At 35.1% G+C, this 19,458-nt stretch overlaps 1 protein-coding gene across 5 annotated transcripts in view; it reads right to left on the reverse strand.

The window, feature by feature from the left end:
* The window catches only part of KCNT2 (potassium sodium-activated channel subfamily T member 2), a 344,600-nt gene that overhangs the window by 128,015 nt on the left and 197,127 nt on the right, over nucleotides 1-19,458 (reverse strand). For all 5 annotated transcript variants that reach the window (XM_045982454.1, XM_045982456.1, XM_045982455.1 and 2 more), the window contains exon 14: nucleotides 4,315-4,423. In XM_045982454.1, coding sequence (XP_045838410.1) covers nucleotides 4,315-4,423 — 109 coding nt within the window. The remainder of the gene's footprint in view (nucleotides 1-4,314; nucleotides 4,424-19,458) is intronic.

Consider the following 19,458-nt stretch of genomic DNA (forward strand, 5'->3'; position numbering starts at 1 on the left):
GGAGCCTGATGTGGGACTCAAGTCCAGGACCCTCAGATTATGACCTGAGCCGAAGGTAGACACCTAACCAACTGAGCTACCCAGGCATCTCAAAACTTGTATCTTTTAAGAAAACAAAATAGTTTTGTACCTCCTATAACTCTACTTGGCTTTCTTCTATGAAACCTTCCATGACTGATTAATATATTCCTTGAGAGTAAAATGCCTGACATTGTACATACCCGAGTCATCTTTTTCAAAATATATTTAATCCCAATCTCTGTAATGCTTAAGACTGAGTTGAAAGATTGGCCATGGTGAGATATATACCTTCACTGTTAATTGGAAGCACGGCAATAGATATTTGCTCATTAATGTCATTCTTTGTTCCAAAAAATATTCAGATAAAGTTACAAACATATTCTAATTTAAATAAAAAACACATGTGTGCATGGCCTGAGTCTTTTCTTTCTCCATCACAAATACATATATGGTTCTGGGTGTTCTGCTTTGTCTTTAATGCATCTCTCCTGCCACACTCAAACTGTCCCTGACACCAGATTTAAAAAATGATTTTGATGCATATAGAATCTGACTCACTTGATACACGTAAATAGAGCCAATGAGAGAATTAAAGAGTACCTACCTACTAGGGTCTGGGATGACTGTACTTAATCCTCAAAATAATCCTGTGAAGTGACTTCATCCATTTTCATGGTTTAAAGTGTCCGTATGCTGATGGCAGCCAAATTTTTATCATCAGTGTAGCTAAGCTCCAGACTCTATATTAGACACAATTTTGGGAGTCTAACAAGTATCTTAAATTATGTCCAAAATGAAAATCTTGATCCTCCCCACTCTTCTTCATTGTGGTAAATCACAATTATATTCTTCTGGTTGTTTGGTCCAAAAATTTGCAGTCATGCTAGACTCTTCTCCTTCTGTTCCACCCCACATCTAATTAACAATTCCTAACCACAAAACCTTCAAAATACATCTAGAATCTGAGCTCTTCTTATCACTTCCATGCTTGTGCCCTTGTCCAAGACAAGATTTAACTTCTCCGGCTTAGATTAGTCCCATAATCTCTTAATGGCTTTTGCCCAACCAAGAAGCCAGTGTGTTTGTTTCTCTTATTCAAATTTTAATCACTCTTCTGCTCAGAATCTTTCAAAGATCTTTCATTTGAGAATGACGGGCACCACCCTTATAATGGCCAGAGGACCAGTGTTTCCCTGTCAGATCTCAGTTTTTACTACCTTTCTTGTCCCTCCATTCTAGAGACACTAGTCCACTTGCTGTTTCTCAGATCATTAGACGTGCATCTATCTGAGATATATTTTACATATTTATTTTTTATCTGTCTCCCCAATGGGAATAACACCTTCATGACAGCTAGAATTTTTCTATCGGTTTCCTTGTTGAAACCGCAACACCTGGAATGATTCTGTCACAGAGGAACCGTTCAATAAATAATTGTCAAATAAATGAATAAAGTAATGGATGAGAAAATGATTATCTCAAATTTTCCATAAAAAATGATTGAGAATGAAATGGAGGATGTAATTGGCTCAGTGAGAGTTAACTTTGCCAGTTAGTGAGTCAGCCATTTCAAGCTGCCAGAGTGGGAGATCTTTTATCTCTGTCACATTTCCTTCCTAAGTTTATGAGCCCCATTTACAGCATGAACACTACCAAACAGAAGTAATTTTAGTTGTGATTAGGATATGTACTTCCCAGAAAGTTCAATTTTAGTTGGTACTTTAGTGAGAGAAGTTTCTAGATCATATATTTTATAATAATAATAATAATAATAATAATAATAATAGGCTTGATTTGGGCTCACTGATATGTAATATGTTAAAATTTAGGTAAAAGGCCAACTATCAAAAGTAATAATAATTAACAACTATACTACAGATATACTTAATGATATTTTTTTTAATAGTGCCAGTTTTGCAATCACCACATTTGAGCTGTCTCTAATAAGAAGCAATGACTTTTGTATTTCACACAGAAAACTTAGGCTTTCACAGTTATTTGCATGAATCAATATATCTCCCAATAAGATCCTTTGATTTATCTTGTATTCTTATAATATATAATGTAAGTATTGTAAAAGAGTAAACACATAATTTTAAATAAATATGTATATATATGTATATATAGGTATATATAAAGTGTGTATACAAAATTTTTAATTTTAAAATTATTTATATTCCTAAGAGACATAATTAAAAACAAACTCATATTTTAATATGCAAAATATAACTATATCTTAAGACGTTAAAATGCAATGGTTGGATTTCATGGAAAGTTTCAAATAATCCCAGCTGGAAATACTTTGCAGAAGGAGAATAGCCTAAAGCAAAGCAAACATTTTGTGATTACAAGGAGAGAATCTTCAGGATTAAGTTCTACAGCTAAAAATGTTAGAATTAAAAAAAAAAAAATGGAATGAACTAGGTGCGGTGTTGAGTCAGACATGCTGTTCTAGATGCTGTGCCCCAGACTTCTCATTTATAAAATGGAGTGATGAAAAGATTCAGGAGTTAGATGGTGGTGATGTTTTCACAAGACTGTGAATATGCCAAAGAAACATTAAATTGTATGCAATGAATGGGTGGTTTGTATGGTACGTAAATTTGGCTCAATAAAGGTATTCTGGTGGACTGCAGCATTTATGGTGACAGCTGTGAAGTAATTTTGCTGGTCAATCTTATTCAAGGAAAATCCTTAATTACATGGAACAATGTCTTCGACAACATTACCCTCTTTTGTAGTAAGGCAAAATTCATTAAAGTATATTGGGGAAAGTCATATTTTAAGGATCACTGAAATGCTTTTTCAACTTAGAGAAGAGCAATTTATTCGCTAAAGCAATATTGTATGCCAATAAATAATATTTACTAGGACTTGAACAGTGCAATTTAACCAGTCTATAATTAATGATGTATGTTAGCGTTGGTGAGCCTCATTTTTATCACTTCTACAACAATAAAATGAGACTAGATATTCAGTTCTAAAGTTGCATCTCCATGACAAAGAGGGCTTGGAAAAAATAATGAACCCTCGTGATGAGTTCTATGAATGTTCCATTGATTGATGTTAAAGTCATTTTCAGTATTTTATTTAATTTCATTAAAATGAAATTACTTTCTTCAAAGAAAAACAATTTATTCATAATCCCGTTACATCTTTTCCATTGCACAAATTAAAGGTTTGTAAATATAGAGAATAGAAATATTTTCATTCAGAACTTTAAGAAAATTGCTCCTCAGAAAATCTTACTATCTCAATAGAGCAGAGACATAATTAAAAATAAGGGAGGAAAATCTACCTGAAAATACTGCAGGGTACTTGTTATTTTCCAATTAGCAACTTACTCCATCTAGTATTAAATCCCAAGAAATTTTAAAAAATTAAAGACTAAATCCCCCAAAAGAATTTTCCTTCTTGATTTATTTGACACTTCACTTAAATAACAATCAGTTAACTTACTAATTTTAAATAATCATATCCATAAGCATCACAGTAAAATTTACTTAGAAAATCAACACTTTGTCTAAAATACTAAATAAGGAATAAGAAAAGGTATGAAATGCAATGTAACATTTGTCTATTCAAATAAGAGTGGGGACTGTGTTCACGGATTATATTTTCCTTGATCATCCAAGTCAAATGCAAACTCTCTCATAGAACAACAAAATGGTCTTAGAACTTTTCTTCATCTACCATGGCATGCATATAAAAAAGTGATTTATTTTATATTACTTGCTAATTGTATCAAGTACTTTGTTATTTTATAGTAACTGTAAAGTTCTAATTTTGAGGTCAATCATGTACATATAGCTTTTAAATAAAAACTTACCTCAGGAAAAGAAAAAAATGGTTTCAAGATCTCATACTAATGATTGTCATTATCCTGTGTTTTGAAGTTTTATTTGTTAAGTATCTTGAAAATAGAAACAGTGCCCTAATCCTAGGCCTAACAAATGATGAAGACACTTAGAATTTAGGATGAAACAAATTATCTAAGGATTAGTTAGAAAAGACAGAAAATAACTGCCAATTTTTTATATGTCTTAGACCACTTTGCCCTCCCCCTACCCCTCACCCCCCACCCCACCCCTTAACTGGTCTATATTTGTCTATCTATCTATCCATCTGCCTGTCAGATGAAGATAACTCACACAAATACAAGTATAGGTACATATCTAGCTGTATACCTTGGCTTACTGTACTTCTAAATCACAGGACTGCACTTATATTATTGTTATTATTATTATTTTTACAATTTAAAAATGCGTTATCTTAAAGAAAACATATACTTACTGCCCTCTAGAGGTATGAACCAGTAGTGTAATAAGTGTAGATGTTGCCGGGCATATACAGTTTAAAGCTAACATGGCGTATTTAAACTCTTCTTCACAAACAACGTGATCTGTTTGAAATAGAACAGGTAAATTAGAATAATTTACCTTGGGAGAGTACTAATTTAAAATAATACGAAAAATAAAACAGCAAATAAAATTACAGAAGTTTCCACATAAACACACTTGTCTTCAAGATATTTTTACGTGTGCAATTTTCCCCAGGAAAAATGTTTCATGAGAGTGAGTACTAGATTATGAGTTAAGTGACTAAAAGGGAAGTGGCCCCTTCTGTCTTTAATGAAATCGGCAGCCTTCAGCAATAGGTTTATTTTTCCTATGCTTCATCTGTACAAGGAGGTGAGAGGTAGATAGATAGTTTGAAAGTGCAGTATGGGAAACAATTCAGGGACTGTATAATGTACCTATTAATTCTGATAATTCTATGGTATGAAATGCAGTAGTATTGATTTAAAGCATTATTGATTTATCAAATTCATAGTCACACGGCACACAGACTTAGAATTATTAAAAGACATGTTAGATAACATTTATATAGTGGTAATAGATTTTGTACAGTCAAAACAACTATGACTTCAGGCAATAAAAACGAATGCTAAAATACATTTAAATTAAAATTGTACTTTGACCTCAGGACCTACAGTCATAAACACAAGAGATGATAGGATTCAATCAGGAAAGATAATAAATGGCAATTGAAGTCACTGACATAAAAACAAGAGAGTGTGCTAAAGATGGGGGCACAGGAGAGGTTGCAGGCCACATTAAAGGGAGATGATGCTACTCAGCCCATGTCTATTACTTCATGCAGCAATGAGGGCACAGATACCAGGTGTCCAATTTTCCATAGAAGTCATATTTTAGAGAAGAGATTGAGATACTGTTTACTTGGGGGGGGGGACTTTCCTTCCCAAGTAAACAATTACAATTGGTATGAGAAATAAGACAATGTGTAAAGTTCTAAGAAAATAAATATTCCCAGAAAATAGTTTTAGCTACGTTAAGAAATAGACGGTTGAATTTGTAGGTGAGTCGGATATCTACAGAATGAATACATAGGGGCCCCTGGGCGACAGAATCAGTTAAGTACTGCAACTTTGCTCCTCACTTCTCAATGCCATATGATAGCCAAGGTTTATTGAACATTCCACTAAAGTCTTCTCTGTCTTTCCCACCTTCTTCACCTCCATTCAAATCACTGTCCCTACTTGTTACAGGGTTCCAATCCTTATCCGTAATTCTTAAGGGCCAGATGTCAGCTTTTAGAATTATTATTATTATTATTATTATTATTATCATTGTTTTAGATTTTAGAAAGGCAATGTGCTTTATCTACCAGAACCTATGTAATACATCTAGGGAGCAAACAATGCTTTAACATACTATTATTCCTGCAGCTAAATGTGTGAATACTAAGTGGAAAAATAAAATTCAGTGTGGGGATTGCTACCAAATAATTTCAGGTCAGGTCTGATTTCACCACCAACAGAAATAATTTTCTTTCTTTCCCTCTCCCATTCTTTCTTTTCTTTCTCCCCTTCCATCCATCCATCCATCCATCCATCCATCCATCCTTCCTTCCTTCCTTCCTTCCCTTCCCTTCCCTTTCCTTTGTTTTTTTTTTTGGTTTTTTTTTTTTTTTTTCAGAATTTTCTGGATTTTAGAATTATGGCTAAGGGACTGTGAATCTTTATTCAAACTATGTTATCTCTCACCTAGACAAATGCGAGAGCTTCTTAATTGCTTTTCATGTCTTCCAACTCTTCAGCATTTTATTACCCTTCCAAAACTGCGCTGTCTGATTAGAGCTGCCCCCACCACATTTATCCATTTAAATTTAAATACATTGAAATACACATAAAAGTTCAGTTCCTCCATCTTACTAGTCATCTTTTAACAGCAATAAAGTGCTCAAAAACATTTGTGGTAACTGCCTACAGTATCAGACAACGTAAATACGGAATATTTCTGTTATCACCAATAACTAGACAGTGCTATAATCCAAATAGATTAATGACCTTCCATAAATCCTAAAGCTTATAGGATATATTTCAAATTCCTTAAAATGTCACTCATACACTGGCAGAATTTGGGTAACCTTATTAACATGCTATACGACCTTTCCATGACTTTTCTTAGTCACATCACTGCTAAAATGGCTCATTTATAATAATAGGAGGGGAGGCAGAACAGACGGGTGTACATGCAGGTTGGTAGATAGGTGTATAGGTGTAAGTTTATGAAAATTCTGTTTTTCTTCTTATGGTTCTGATTTCTTTGTGAAATTGGTGGAAATAATGCGTAAAGGAGAGGCTGGAGGTTAAGAGGAGAAAATACAGCATAGTTGCTTCAGAGAGTAGAAGAAGACTCAGAACAGTGAAACACAGAAATGATATTTGGCAGCTGCTGACCCTGAGAAATCAAGGATCATGAATTTAAAGTGGGAATAGTCTGCACATTATCTTTTGTTTATTTTGTTTATTCAGGCCACATTCAAATGCATGGAAGTAAACACTAGCTTCTGTCAAGAAGACTGAGAGAATTCACCACAGTGACTTCTGACAAGTCTCACTAAAGGTCAATGAACTGAGGATGAGTTAAAATAATGGATTATAATGGTGTGCTATGGAATTCAAACAGGTTAAGAAGAGAAGACAGATCTGCAGTTGTCGATAATGGTAAACGTTTGGTAGAATCAATAAATTTTAAGTCCCAGTATAGTCAAAAGATAGGTGGAGTTCTGTACTAGAGGAAGTGAGCTAGAATGAGAGGCAGTGGTAAGAAACAGGGTCATCAGGAACGGGAGATCATGGAAGCATCACATTAAAACGTAATGACATGATCTGTGGAGTGTCCCTCTGGAAGCAGGTGCTTAAATAGGACAGTGAACAAGAACATTCAAAATAGGGGAATTATAGGTACACAAGTCTAAGACATTAAGAGAATCATTTTCATGGCTATCAATATCATTAACTATTATGAAAATACAGTGTTGGAAAGAGTGAGTAAACTAGGAAACCAAGGGCTTTTCATCTCTCGCTCTCTTTTTTTTTTTTTTTTTTAATTTCTGCTACTTGTCTTTCTTTTCTGGGATGTTTCCCAGTTGCAAACTGCCAATTTTTATCAAATAACTTTCTAATTTGGGGCGCCTGGGTGGCTCAGTGGGTTAAAGCCTCTGCCTTCTGCTCAGGTCATGATCCCAGAGTCCTGGGATGGAGCCCCACATCAGCCTCTGCTCGGCAGGGAGCCTGCTTCCTCCTCTCTCTCTGCCTGCCTCTCTTCCTACTTGTGATCTCTGTCTGTCAAATAAATAAAATCTTTTAAAAAATGTGAGACAATGTTATATAAAATTTAAGTATATTGAAAATGCATAATGGAGAATTATATCTGTACAGAAATTGCTCTTTTTCCTTATTATCCATTTTCCCTTCCCCTCTGTATGCAGAAACAACATATCTATGGAAACATGTCTAGAGAAATGCTTGGAAGGGACAAGAATACAAATGTGTGTTGGCAGGGCCTTGCTGATTTTAGTCAGGGGTACATAAAGAGAAGACCCGAGGTAAGAACTGATCACTTTGGAAGCAGAGAGAGAAAGGAATAAAACTCTCTTAAACAGGGCATTATTTCTTACAGCCAGAAAGCTAAATCAAGTATCCAAGAAAGAATCTGGACAGTTGCAAAACCAAAAAAGTGACCCATACCCTCAACAGCAGGAGATGATACTCTCTCAGAGTCTTTAGGAGAGGCCTTCCACTAAGACTTCTCCCAAACCAATAAAGCCAGGCCTGTGGCAAGAATCAGATTAAAGTGCTGTTTCCCACTCAAACTTATACGTTTTAGATAATGGCAAGATAGCTGTCATTACAATCAAGAAGGAGATATGAGCAGGGCAACAAAAACCAGTAAACACAGCCAAGTTTACGAAAGTCCTTAGAGAAGAACTTGGAGCACAATTACTAACACATGGAAAGGAATGAAAGAAACCTGCTCCAATTTGAACCTTTTCCTATGGCCACAGAGAATAGTGAATAAAGAATATCTTTGAATAGACATGACAAGACAAAGGAGTTACTCCTTAAGAGCAGAATGAGTGTCTAATAAGGAATTTATTACGAGGTCTCTACCATTCATGTCTGACAGGATTTCTTCATTGCTATGGACCAACGACTGCTGTGTGTCTCCATTTCTTCCTTTTTTAAACACCGATATTTTACCAAAATTATCTTGTTTCACTATTTTATATGCATAAGCAGTAGGGGTAGAGGTAGCTAACTAATTTATTAGCGTGTGTGTTGCCCATGAGAAGCCACACCAAAACCGACTTTGCTGACAGATGCCCTGGACTTTGAGTTGGATGCGATAATTGATAGCTCTGTGGAGTGTGTTTCATATAAATGGATGAATCTCTCAATACATAGGGAAAATACTATACAGGACTACTTAGGTGTATAAGGATCTGGCCTGTGGCTGAAACTGCTATCACCCATATTCATTCCTTCCTTCTTCCTTTGAGTAAGAGAAGCTCTTATTTCCTCTCACCCACCCCCCAACTGTTGCTGGGTGCATGGCTGCCCAGGTAGAAATTACATTTTCCAGCTTCCCTTTAGTTAGCTATGGTCACCTCGCTAGGTCCGTCCAGCTACTGTCTTATTTTTTTGTGGACAAAACCACCTTTCCTAAACTCTTTCCTTCTTGTTGGTGAGACCACATAATGGCAAAACTCCACCTTGATTATGCAGAGGTAATTCCTTAGCAATGATAGAATCGGTCCCTTTTTTGTTTATAGTGTCTAATTTTCCTCCCTTGTTGAAGAAAGCATTTCCTCTTTCAAAATGATATGCATCTCATGTCTTCTTCTCATCCTTTTACAGTTTCTGTGTATCTGTTTTGATTTAGAACCTTCTTGTTTGTGGCTTCCTGCTAAAGCATGAGCACAGGAGATCAAGTGTTGTCACTGCTGAGTGTGCCAAGCCATGGGCAGATACTGATCCCTCTGAGCCTAATTTCCCTGATTTTTAAAATGTGAATAGTCACTGTATGTGCCTCATAGGATTTTCTGAGAAGAAAGGTAGACGATGAGTATGAAATGCTGTTCAGAATTCTAAACAAGTACATAACCTCAAATTCATGCTTATTAAAAACAAAGACTTCAATAAACTATCTTGAAATAATGCCAATAATACATTTTTAAAAGCCTAAGGAGCAAAGCAATATATCATAAATTTATTGTTCTGGAATTAAAACATGATCCTAGTTTTATAAAAACGCTGACTTCTGCGTGTAAGCTTATATGTTCACATGTATGTCTGAATAAGCACAGAAAATTTTAAGAGCAGGAATCAAACTATTAACAGTAGCTACCTCAAAGAGTAGGCAAATTTTCAAAAACTATGACATAAAATAGTAGGATTATGTGAGATTCTTGATTTCATTTTTATTGTTATTTTATTATTTTTAATCTAAGGGGCTTTTAAGATAAGCACTTAGAATTAAAGATAAAAGTTTATAGATACTTATGAATCAAATCTGTTTTCAAGTCCCTTTTACTTTAAGGAAAATAAAATTGTTAATTACATTTTAACAAGCCAGAATCTTTTTTTAAAGTCTGCCTCTGTATTTTCTAAGCTCCTGTATGATTTAAAATACTAGAAGCTTCTTCTATGCAGTTGCTAGGTAACAGATCTTTGGAAAGCAGTAACAACAGTGGAAAATGCACTAAACCGATGCAGGGTTGTGATTTATAGAAATCAAATATCCTTTGGAAAAGAGCTTTTAAACAGGAACACCAAACAGGGTAAATTTTAAAGCTGCTATTTGTTTTTATTTTATGGGGATATGTTTGTTACATAAACTGACTGAACAAATTGTGTTATAAAATATCTCACATATTCTTTGCTTATTAGACTGTTTATAAGCATGAGAGGGTCGATTGCTATGAAAATTGCTTTTTTTCTTTCCTTAGAGGAGAATGGATAATCTCTAACAATTGAACTTGATTTTGGCCCTGTCTCTTTAATCAATACAATAACCAATTGGTGAATGTGTGTGTGTGTGTTGCGTGTGTGTGTGCACACACACATGCATGATCATACAACAGAGACTTTTGCCAGTTCCAGGATAGTGAGCAGTTCAACCACAACAAATCTAAGAATAGGCTTAAGTGAACCTTTAAAAGTCATTTAGTTTCACAGGATCTAAATATAAGAATGCTTATTAAACATAGAGAATTCAGCTCCATTTGAGATTGGCAGCACCCTATAAAACAGACTTATTACATCTCAATAATATAAAGTAGGAGAAGCTTGCTTGATTTTCCAATTGCTTGAATCCTTGCATTATTTTAATGCTGCAGGTTTTAATGTATCGTATTAATTAAATGCTCAGGAGAATCAAGTTTCCTGTATTCCAGAGCAGAACAGTTTAATTCTATTAACCTCTGTTTCTTTGAAACATGTCAGAAATACAGCAGTTTTAATATTTTTTGAAAAATTAGTATCCTCAAGGCTCTGATTTCTTTGGGTTCTAACTTAATGTATTCTCTCCTCACTAGCTCATGATAGTTATTAAGAGTTAAGAATACAGTTATTGAATCATCTTAATAGTAATAATAATACCAAACAATATTTTAGTTTCTATGCAAAGTGATTCATATGTATTTTGTATATATATTATTAAAACTCACAAAACTCTATGATGTATATGGTGTTAACCCATCTTCAGATAACAAATCAGATGTTCGGAAGTAAAATAACTCGCATAAATCCATTACTATTAATTTAAATTCAAACTACTGACAGAAAACTCTACAAAAATTAAACAACTATAAAATTGATTAAACAAATGGATTAAAATAAGTGATATATTCTAGTGGTTTTCCTTTGTCCTGAACCCACTTTAAGGATTACTGCTTGCTACCAGATGGACAAATGACTCAAACAGCCACTAAATTAAACTGTTAACTGAAAAAAATATAACCACTATGTGCCCCAAACACCCATCATTTAATGAGGCAGTTTGGAAGGAATGAAGTCAAACTTGACCTTGAAATCAATTTCGTTACTTTGCAATCACACACACACAAATTGCAACTAGACTAAAATGATTTGAGTCACTGATTCAAAGGGATTTGGAAAGATCTCTAGATTCATTAGTAGCAAATATACTGTTACACTGTGATAAATGTTACAAAAAAAAATGCAGGTGCTATTAAGGGATACAAAAGGACACCTTTCCTGACCAGGAGCAAATCGAAAAAAGCATCTCCAAGGAGGTGATGTTTAAAGGAAGATTTGAAGTATAATTAAGAATAAGTTATTTGAATGGTGAAGAAAGTGGACAAAAGTAATTTTCATAAAACAACAGGCAGGGGACTGGAAGAGATTATGCTGAGTGAAATAGGTCAAACAGAGAGAGTCAATTATCATATGGTTTCACTCACTTGTGGAGCATAAGGAATAACACGGAAGACATTGGGAGATGGAGAAGAGAACAGAGTTGGGGGAAATCGGAGAGGGAGACAAACCATGAGAGACTGTGGACTCTGAGAAACAACTATGGGTTTTGGAGGGGGTGGGGCCAGTAAGCCTGGTGGTGGGTATTATGGAGGCATGTATTGCATGGAGCACTGGGTGCAGCACATAAACAATGAATTTGGAACACTGAAATAAAATAAAATAAAATTTAATTTAATATAAAAAATTTGAGAGGTAGAAGGATATTTAAATTTTTTTTGGAAAATCAACAACAAAAAAGGTCTGAAGATTAAGGAGAGAAAACATTACAAAGTTGCTGGCAGAGCACGAGGCAATGGGATCCAGTATAGAGACGAGAAGAAAATTGTGTTGTAATATAAGAAAAGCAGGAAGTGGTAAGTGAAAACAAAGCAACATTTGGAAAAATGAGATAAAGTCTTAAATTGTAACACAAGAGTGGAGATATTTTGATAAGAAAAAAACCCACACTGTTAAGGGCCTCCGAGCTGCCCAAGTGAGTTTGTGGTAACATGAATCACACCCAATAAGTGATTTCTTTTTTTTTTTTTTCTCCCCAGCAATGCTCATGAAGCCAAGGAGCAGGAAAAGGAGATCCATCTACGTAGGATTTTGTTTGTGTGTATGTTTTTTTTCCAATCTGGAGCCATAAAACACAAAAACGAAGGAAATTAGTATAGTATTATGAGTTTGGTTGGAATGACAACCCATAGAGTTTGGTTTGTTTAAAGAGGGCAGAAGAGAAGAAAGGAAGGTGAGGCCTAGGGAGAACCCACACCGATGATGCTTTGGAGCAATGCTCCTCAGCTCTTTGTGATGAAGAACCAGATTTTTTTTTTCTTTTTCTTAATTTCCAACCCACTGCAGACACTTATGTTGTTCTATTGTACATGATGGCACAAAATTCATGCCATGCGTGACTCACCTATGATTCTGATATGAGTCTACTCACTTTCCAAAGAGAGAACACACTGATGATGCACTTGGATGTCACATGACGTTGAACTGCTATCAAAGTTGCTAAATGCTTACTCTCAATTGCTGTACTTAACTTGTAGCCTAGCAAACATCTGCAGCCTGACACTGGTCTTCGAGTGGCACTTAATAGCACTGCATTAAAAGTTTTCAGGAGGGGCGCTTGGGTGGCTCAGTGGGTTAAGCCTCTGTCTTCAGCTCAGGTCATGATCCCAGGGTCCTGGGATCGAGCCCCACATCGGGCTCTCTGCTCAGCAGGGAGCCTGCTTCCTCCTCTCTCTCTGCCTGCCTCTCTGCCTACTTGTGATCTCTCTCTGTCAAATAAATAAATAAAATCTTAAAAAAAAAAAAGTCTTCAGGAGGCAGAAGGAGCGTATTTAGGTGGTAACGGAAGTTTGAATAAGCAAAACAAAAACAAGAAAGAGTGAGTGAGGTTTGAAGAATATAGATAAGCCTGGAAGTATTTGGGATGATGTCAAAGTGCAGGTATATACTCCATTACATAGTTCTTTCACTCTAAATCTCCAGGAATTCTTGTCAAAACTGGAAAATGGATCTTCTGAATCAAACATTCTATAGTTTAAAATATAGTTTCTTAGCACTTGGAAAAATGTATGATAAAGTAGGAAAATGTAAGTGTTGTCCTGTGCTCGATTTAAAGGATCCTGAGATTTGGAGTCACGAGATCTGAGTCTGAATCCCATGTGTTTAAGCATGTAGTCTTTACGCAACTGTGCTTAGTATCGTACTAGACAAATACATAGAGTCATTTACATCTGTCTTATAAAAATACAAACTTCAGATTGAAATAACACAGGGCAGCATGCAGTAAACTATAGTCTCAAACCAAATAAATAGTCTTGGTTTATAAAAATAAAGAATAAGTGGAAATTGAGCTTATATGACTGCACACCTTTCTCTTACCAGTAAGGGAAGATGCTACAATTTACCTGATCCTCCTAGACACATGACAACCCGTAGCCATATTTATAGCTGTTATGTGTAATCTGTGACAGTTTTTTTTTTTGGTAGTGTCATTACTCTGGACAAAATTGCAAAGGAAGCTCTCACCTCATCACTTAGAGTAGACATTTAGTACATACTTACTAGTAACCGCTTGCCTCTTGACAGTCTCCCATAATAACTAAATCTTTCCCTTTCCTTCCAAAATGATTTTACTAAATGACAAATGATAGATGATAGATACATAGGTAGACAGACAGATAGATGCTACTCTCAACTAGATGGTCATCTAACAATCTGAACAAAGTAAAAGTATAAAAGAAGGCTGAAATTTCAGTTTTACCAGGAGACATGTGCAACTTAAAAGGAATTCCTCAGTGCAAAGGGAGCTTGATTTAATGGGTAATTGAGCCAAATGTTAGGTCTAAATGAGTCCTTGCCTACTTGGGTGTTCTTCTTCAATACCACCAACTCTCCACCAAACAGCTCCTACAGTTCTTCAACATAATATTCATATCAACAGATTCCAAGAAATAACATAAGTTGGGCATTTCAGTCATTCACGCTTCACCCACTCTTTTTTGACCTTAAAGGATAATTCTAGGGGTTCCTAAAATTCTGTCTTATAGAAAGTAACTTTTGGAACAGTAAACTGATTTGAAGTATTAAAAGATGAATCCATGAATAATCTAGAGGCAAAAAGCACAAAGGTACAAAAAAATAGACAAAACTTTTGTTAGTTAAAACACCATAAATGCTATCCAAAGACAATTTGCAAACTGAAAAAAAAATGCAATTTTTAAAATACCAAAACGTTCATAATTTTAGAATATGAGAAATCTCTATAATTCCCTCAGAGAAAAATAGTAATCTCTGTAGAAAATAAGAGTACAGGGATGTATTTTATATATGAATAAACACAGAAGTTAAATGGGCAATAGATACATGAAAATGTGCAACTCTCTTAGTAATCAAAAACTGAAAATCAAAATAAATTAAACTATTAGACAGTACCACATATCTCTTAACAGCACACATTTTAGAGACAGAGAACATGGATTAAAGGCTTGGTTCTACCACTTAGTACAGCATCATCAACATTTCACTTAATATCTTTGTGTCTCCATTTCCTCATTTGCAAAATGAGAATACTGTTGACTCTTGAAGAACACAGGGGTTAGGAGAACCAACCTTATGCATAGATTGAAAATCCACATAGAACATTTGACTGCCCTAAAACTTAGCTATCAATCATCTATCATTAACTAGAAGCATTGCCAAAAGCATAAATTGTGGATTAACACATATATTGTATATTACATGTATTATATACTGTGCTTTTACAACAAAGTAAGGTAGAGAAAAGAAAATGTTATTAAGAAAATGATAAGAAAAATACAATTATAGTGCCATACTGTATTTATTGGGAGAAAATGCACAAAAAGGAGACTCTTGTAGTTCAAAAGCATGTTGGTCAAGAGTCAACCATACTAATGAAATCTATCTATGGTATCAAGTGTCCTGGAGTAATAATGGCTCTTGTATCCTGGTATTCACAGAACAGGGCTGATCTGTGTAATCAATAGGATATTGTGGAAGTTACAGGGTGGGACAGTGAGGGCTATGTCACAAAAGACATTGTGGTTTCTGCCTTGCTCTCTTTTAGGTCAATGTTTTCTGGGGGAAGCCAGTGGCCACATCATAAAAACACTCAAGTAGCCCTAAGAAAAAGTCCAAGAGATAAGGAACGGAAGCCTGCTGCAACAGCCAGAACTACCTTGCCAACCATGTGAGTCAAGAATAAACCACACCGGAAGCAGATCTTCCAGCCCAAGTCAAGCCCTCATGTAACTGTAGTCCCAGCTGACGTCTTCACTGCAACATCATAAATATCCTGACCATCAGTCCTCTCAAATTCCTGACCTGTAGAAACTGTGAGATAATAAATGTGTTGTTTACACCAAAAAGCTTTGGGATTGGTACAGGTACACAGCGATAGATAACTAACACATGACTTTACAAGGTGGTGATGAAAATTAATTCAGTTAATTTACAAAAAGTGCTTTGGAACGGTAATCCAGGGCACCTGAGGGGCTCAGTCAATTAAGCATCTGACTCTTCATTTTGGCTCAGTTTGTGATTTTAGGATCATGAGATCAGGCATGGAGCCTACTAAAGAGTCTTTCTCTCCCTTTCTTTTTTTTTTTTTTTTTCAAAGATTTTATTTATTTATTTGACAGAGAGAGATCACAAGTAGGCAGAGAGGCAGGCAGAGAGAGAGGAGGAAGCAGGCTCCCTGCAGAGCAGAGAGCCCGATGCGGGGCTCGATCCCAGGACCCTGAGATCATGACCTGAGCCGAAGGCAGCGGCCTAATCCACTGAGCCACCCAGGTGCCCCCTTTCTCTCCCTTTGTTGAAAACAAAACAAAACAAAACAAAACAAAAAAACTGTTCCTTGCACATAATAAGGACTATATAAATGCTGACTGCCACTATTAGTATAGTAATAATAATAATGTTCTTAATATTATTTTTCATTTGCCCAAGGGGCAAGAGTTAAAGGAATATTGCCCACTTTTGCAAAAGTAAGTTACACATTTCTGAAGAGCAAATTAGCATTGTGTATTAAAAATCAGAAAAGACCCCATACTATTTAACCTAGAAGTTACACTAGGTAATCATCTGAAGTTTATCACACAAGTTCAAGAAAACCTCTTTTATGATATTGAGTATGTATATATGGACATAGGAATGTATATAAATACGTATTTATTTTAGTCCTGGACAAGACTGAGTCGTAGTAAGCTGAAAAACAGAATGTTGAATACACACAATCCACAGAGGAATGGATTTCATCAAAATTACTAATCTACAATTTCAAGATGTTGCAAATTTCTTTTCCTTATTTTCAAACACATATACTGCCAAAATTTGTTGGAAATAACATCTCAGCTCTTTACATTCACCTTGGTGATTTTTTAAAAACAGCTATCACTTTTTAAATTTGCCTTATTTTTCATTCGTCACTGGAAGCTGAGTTAACATTCGAGAAGGAAGTAGCTACTGATTCATCATCAATTTTAGTCTGTATAAATATACGGATACAGAATAGCTAATGGCTTAAATGAGAACTTGGCACAAATGAAACTGTTACATTAAAATATTAAATGGCATTTGTCACGGGTTATAAAATATAACAATATGCTAATTGCACAATTTCATAAATTCATATACATTATCTTTTATCAACCTAATGAAATTTCAGCTCATACAAATTATTATAGTCTATACAAACATAACCCCCAGTCATAATTAAGTGAATAACACACTGCGTCCTTAGATATTACCATTTGCAAATATTTTCATGGCATTAATTATACTTGATAATTTGGACCTTGTGGAAAAAAATGTAAAATGTAAAATCTATAAATAAATTTAAAAACAACTATTATCAGCAAAACCACCTTCTAGCTAGTATTACGCTTCTATATAAAAATGAAATATAATTCATTATACGTGAATTATATTAATAAAATTGTTACCCTACTTTAAGGAATTGCATATCTTACTTATTCCATTTATACTGACCTTCATTTTAATATAATTTCTAATAAGGATTATGGTTGGATAATACATATACACCACACATCTATGTGTCTCATATATCTATTCTCATATTGCTAGACATTTTGCTTCTTTCTACATTTATTCTTATAATAAATAAAACTGAAATAAAGGTCCTTTTTTTTTAAAGATTTTATTTATTTATTTGAAGAGAGATCACAAGTAGAGAGGCGGGCAGAGAGAGAGGAGGGAGCAGGTCCCCTGCTGAGCAGAGAGCCCAATGCAAGACTCGATCTTAGGACCCTGAGATCATGACCTGAGCCGAAGGCAGAGGCTTAACCCACTGAGCCACCCAGGCACCCCATAAAGGTCCTTTATTTAAGTGTTCATGAAACCTTCATGTAATTGTGTAAACAGATGTTAGTGACTATGTGCATATATTGTCACATATTTTAATTTTACTGAGTTATAGTATTACTTTTGAACATTGTTACTGGATCTTTTAAGTTTTTAACTCTTACACTATAGTCTGCATACTTTTAGTAATAAGATACTGTGAGTTGAGCTTTGTGTTTGTCACTAGATACAAAGCATTTAAGAAATTCATATTCTAGGGGTGCCTGGCTGGCTCAGTCAGTGGAGCATGCGACACTTGTTCTTGGAGCTGTAAGTTCAAGCCCTATGTTGGGTGTAGAGATTACTCAAAAACAAAACCTTAAAAAAAAAAAAAAGAGAAATTTCTATTCTAGAATTAAACATCTAAGCAACTAAATGTCAATTAGTAAGCTACTATAATACAATTTCTATTAAATGGGAAGATATACAAAAAAGAGATTAAGATGGCAAAAAGAAAATAAAATGATTTTTCACTTTCTTTGATTCCCACAATCAATTGATTATTAGGTCTACAGAATATATCTGAAAATGATTCATGAATCTGTTCTCACTCTCCACATCCCTCATCACCACTCTGGTTCAATCCCTCAGTCTGTCTCACTTGGACATCCTAATAGCTCGATAAGTAATCACTCCTGTGAGGCTCTTTGTGTCATCTCCACTGTACTCCATGCTACTCCTGGAGCTACTTTATTATCTGGTTAAAACATTATACCCTTACCTATAACTGTCATCAGTCACTCCCTACTTCTTCAGCAACATTCCTATTCATTAGTAAAACCTAATTCGCAGTCTCTCTCACACATTTGTGCGTGCACAGTATGTTCTCACGCAGTCTGTCTTGAGGCATTGTTAAATAAACATCCCAGGATAATATTAAAGCGTTAGGATATTATACTATCCTCGTATTAGGATCTCATTCCTCATTTTAAGACACTTTTCAATACAAAAGTAATTACTTCAGGAATAAAAATATTATACTAAATCATGAAAACTTTACCTAAATAGGTCTGTCAGATTGACTAAATTCATCAATCAAAATCTGATGAAACTAGTACATAATTGGAATCCTGAGTTTTGGCATATATGGAGGGTGACAAGGGCAGGGGAGGAAGATCATAAGGTCACAGTTGAAGCTCTACATGGCAAAAACAGGCTCTGTTCGAGTGGATGCAGAACGTAAAACTATACGGGCTCACTGGTTAAAAAAAGGGTGACGTAGGGGAACCTGGGTGGCTCCATTGTTAAGTGTCTCCCTTTAGTTCAGGTCAGGATCCCAGGGTCCTGGGATCAAGCCCCACACCAGTCGCAGAGCCTGCTTGTCCCTCTCCCTGCTCGTACTCTCTCACGCTCTCACTCTCTTTGAAATAAATAAATCTTAAAAAAAAAAAAAAAAAAAAGATGAGGTGAAGAAAATAAAATCTGCCATTGGAACAGACAGCTAGTCCATCTTTTTTTTTTTTAAATCATACCACTAGTACCTAGACTAACAAATTGTTTACAGTAGGACTCAATAAAATGTTTTGAATGAGTAAATGAGAGTGAAAGAGGATATAACAGTTCTTCTTTATAAATCTTTGTTATCAAGAAACTACTTTAGAGATGGAAAATCATAGATCTGGGTTATAATAGAATATGGCTGGCACTTTCCAAACATTGAAGGAATATGCTACTCTGGCTTTCAGAATCATGCA

This window comes from Meles meles, chromosome 17 (genome assembly GCF_922984935.1).
Source record: "Meles meles chromosome 17, mMelMel3.1 paternal haplotype, whole genome shotgun sequence".
Lineage (NCBI taxonomy): Eukaryota > Metazoa > Chordata > Mammalia > Carnivora > Mustelidae > Meles > Meles meles.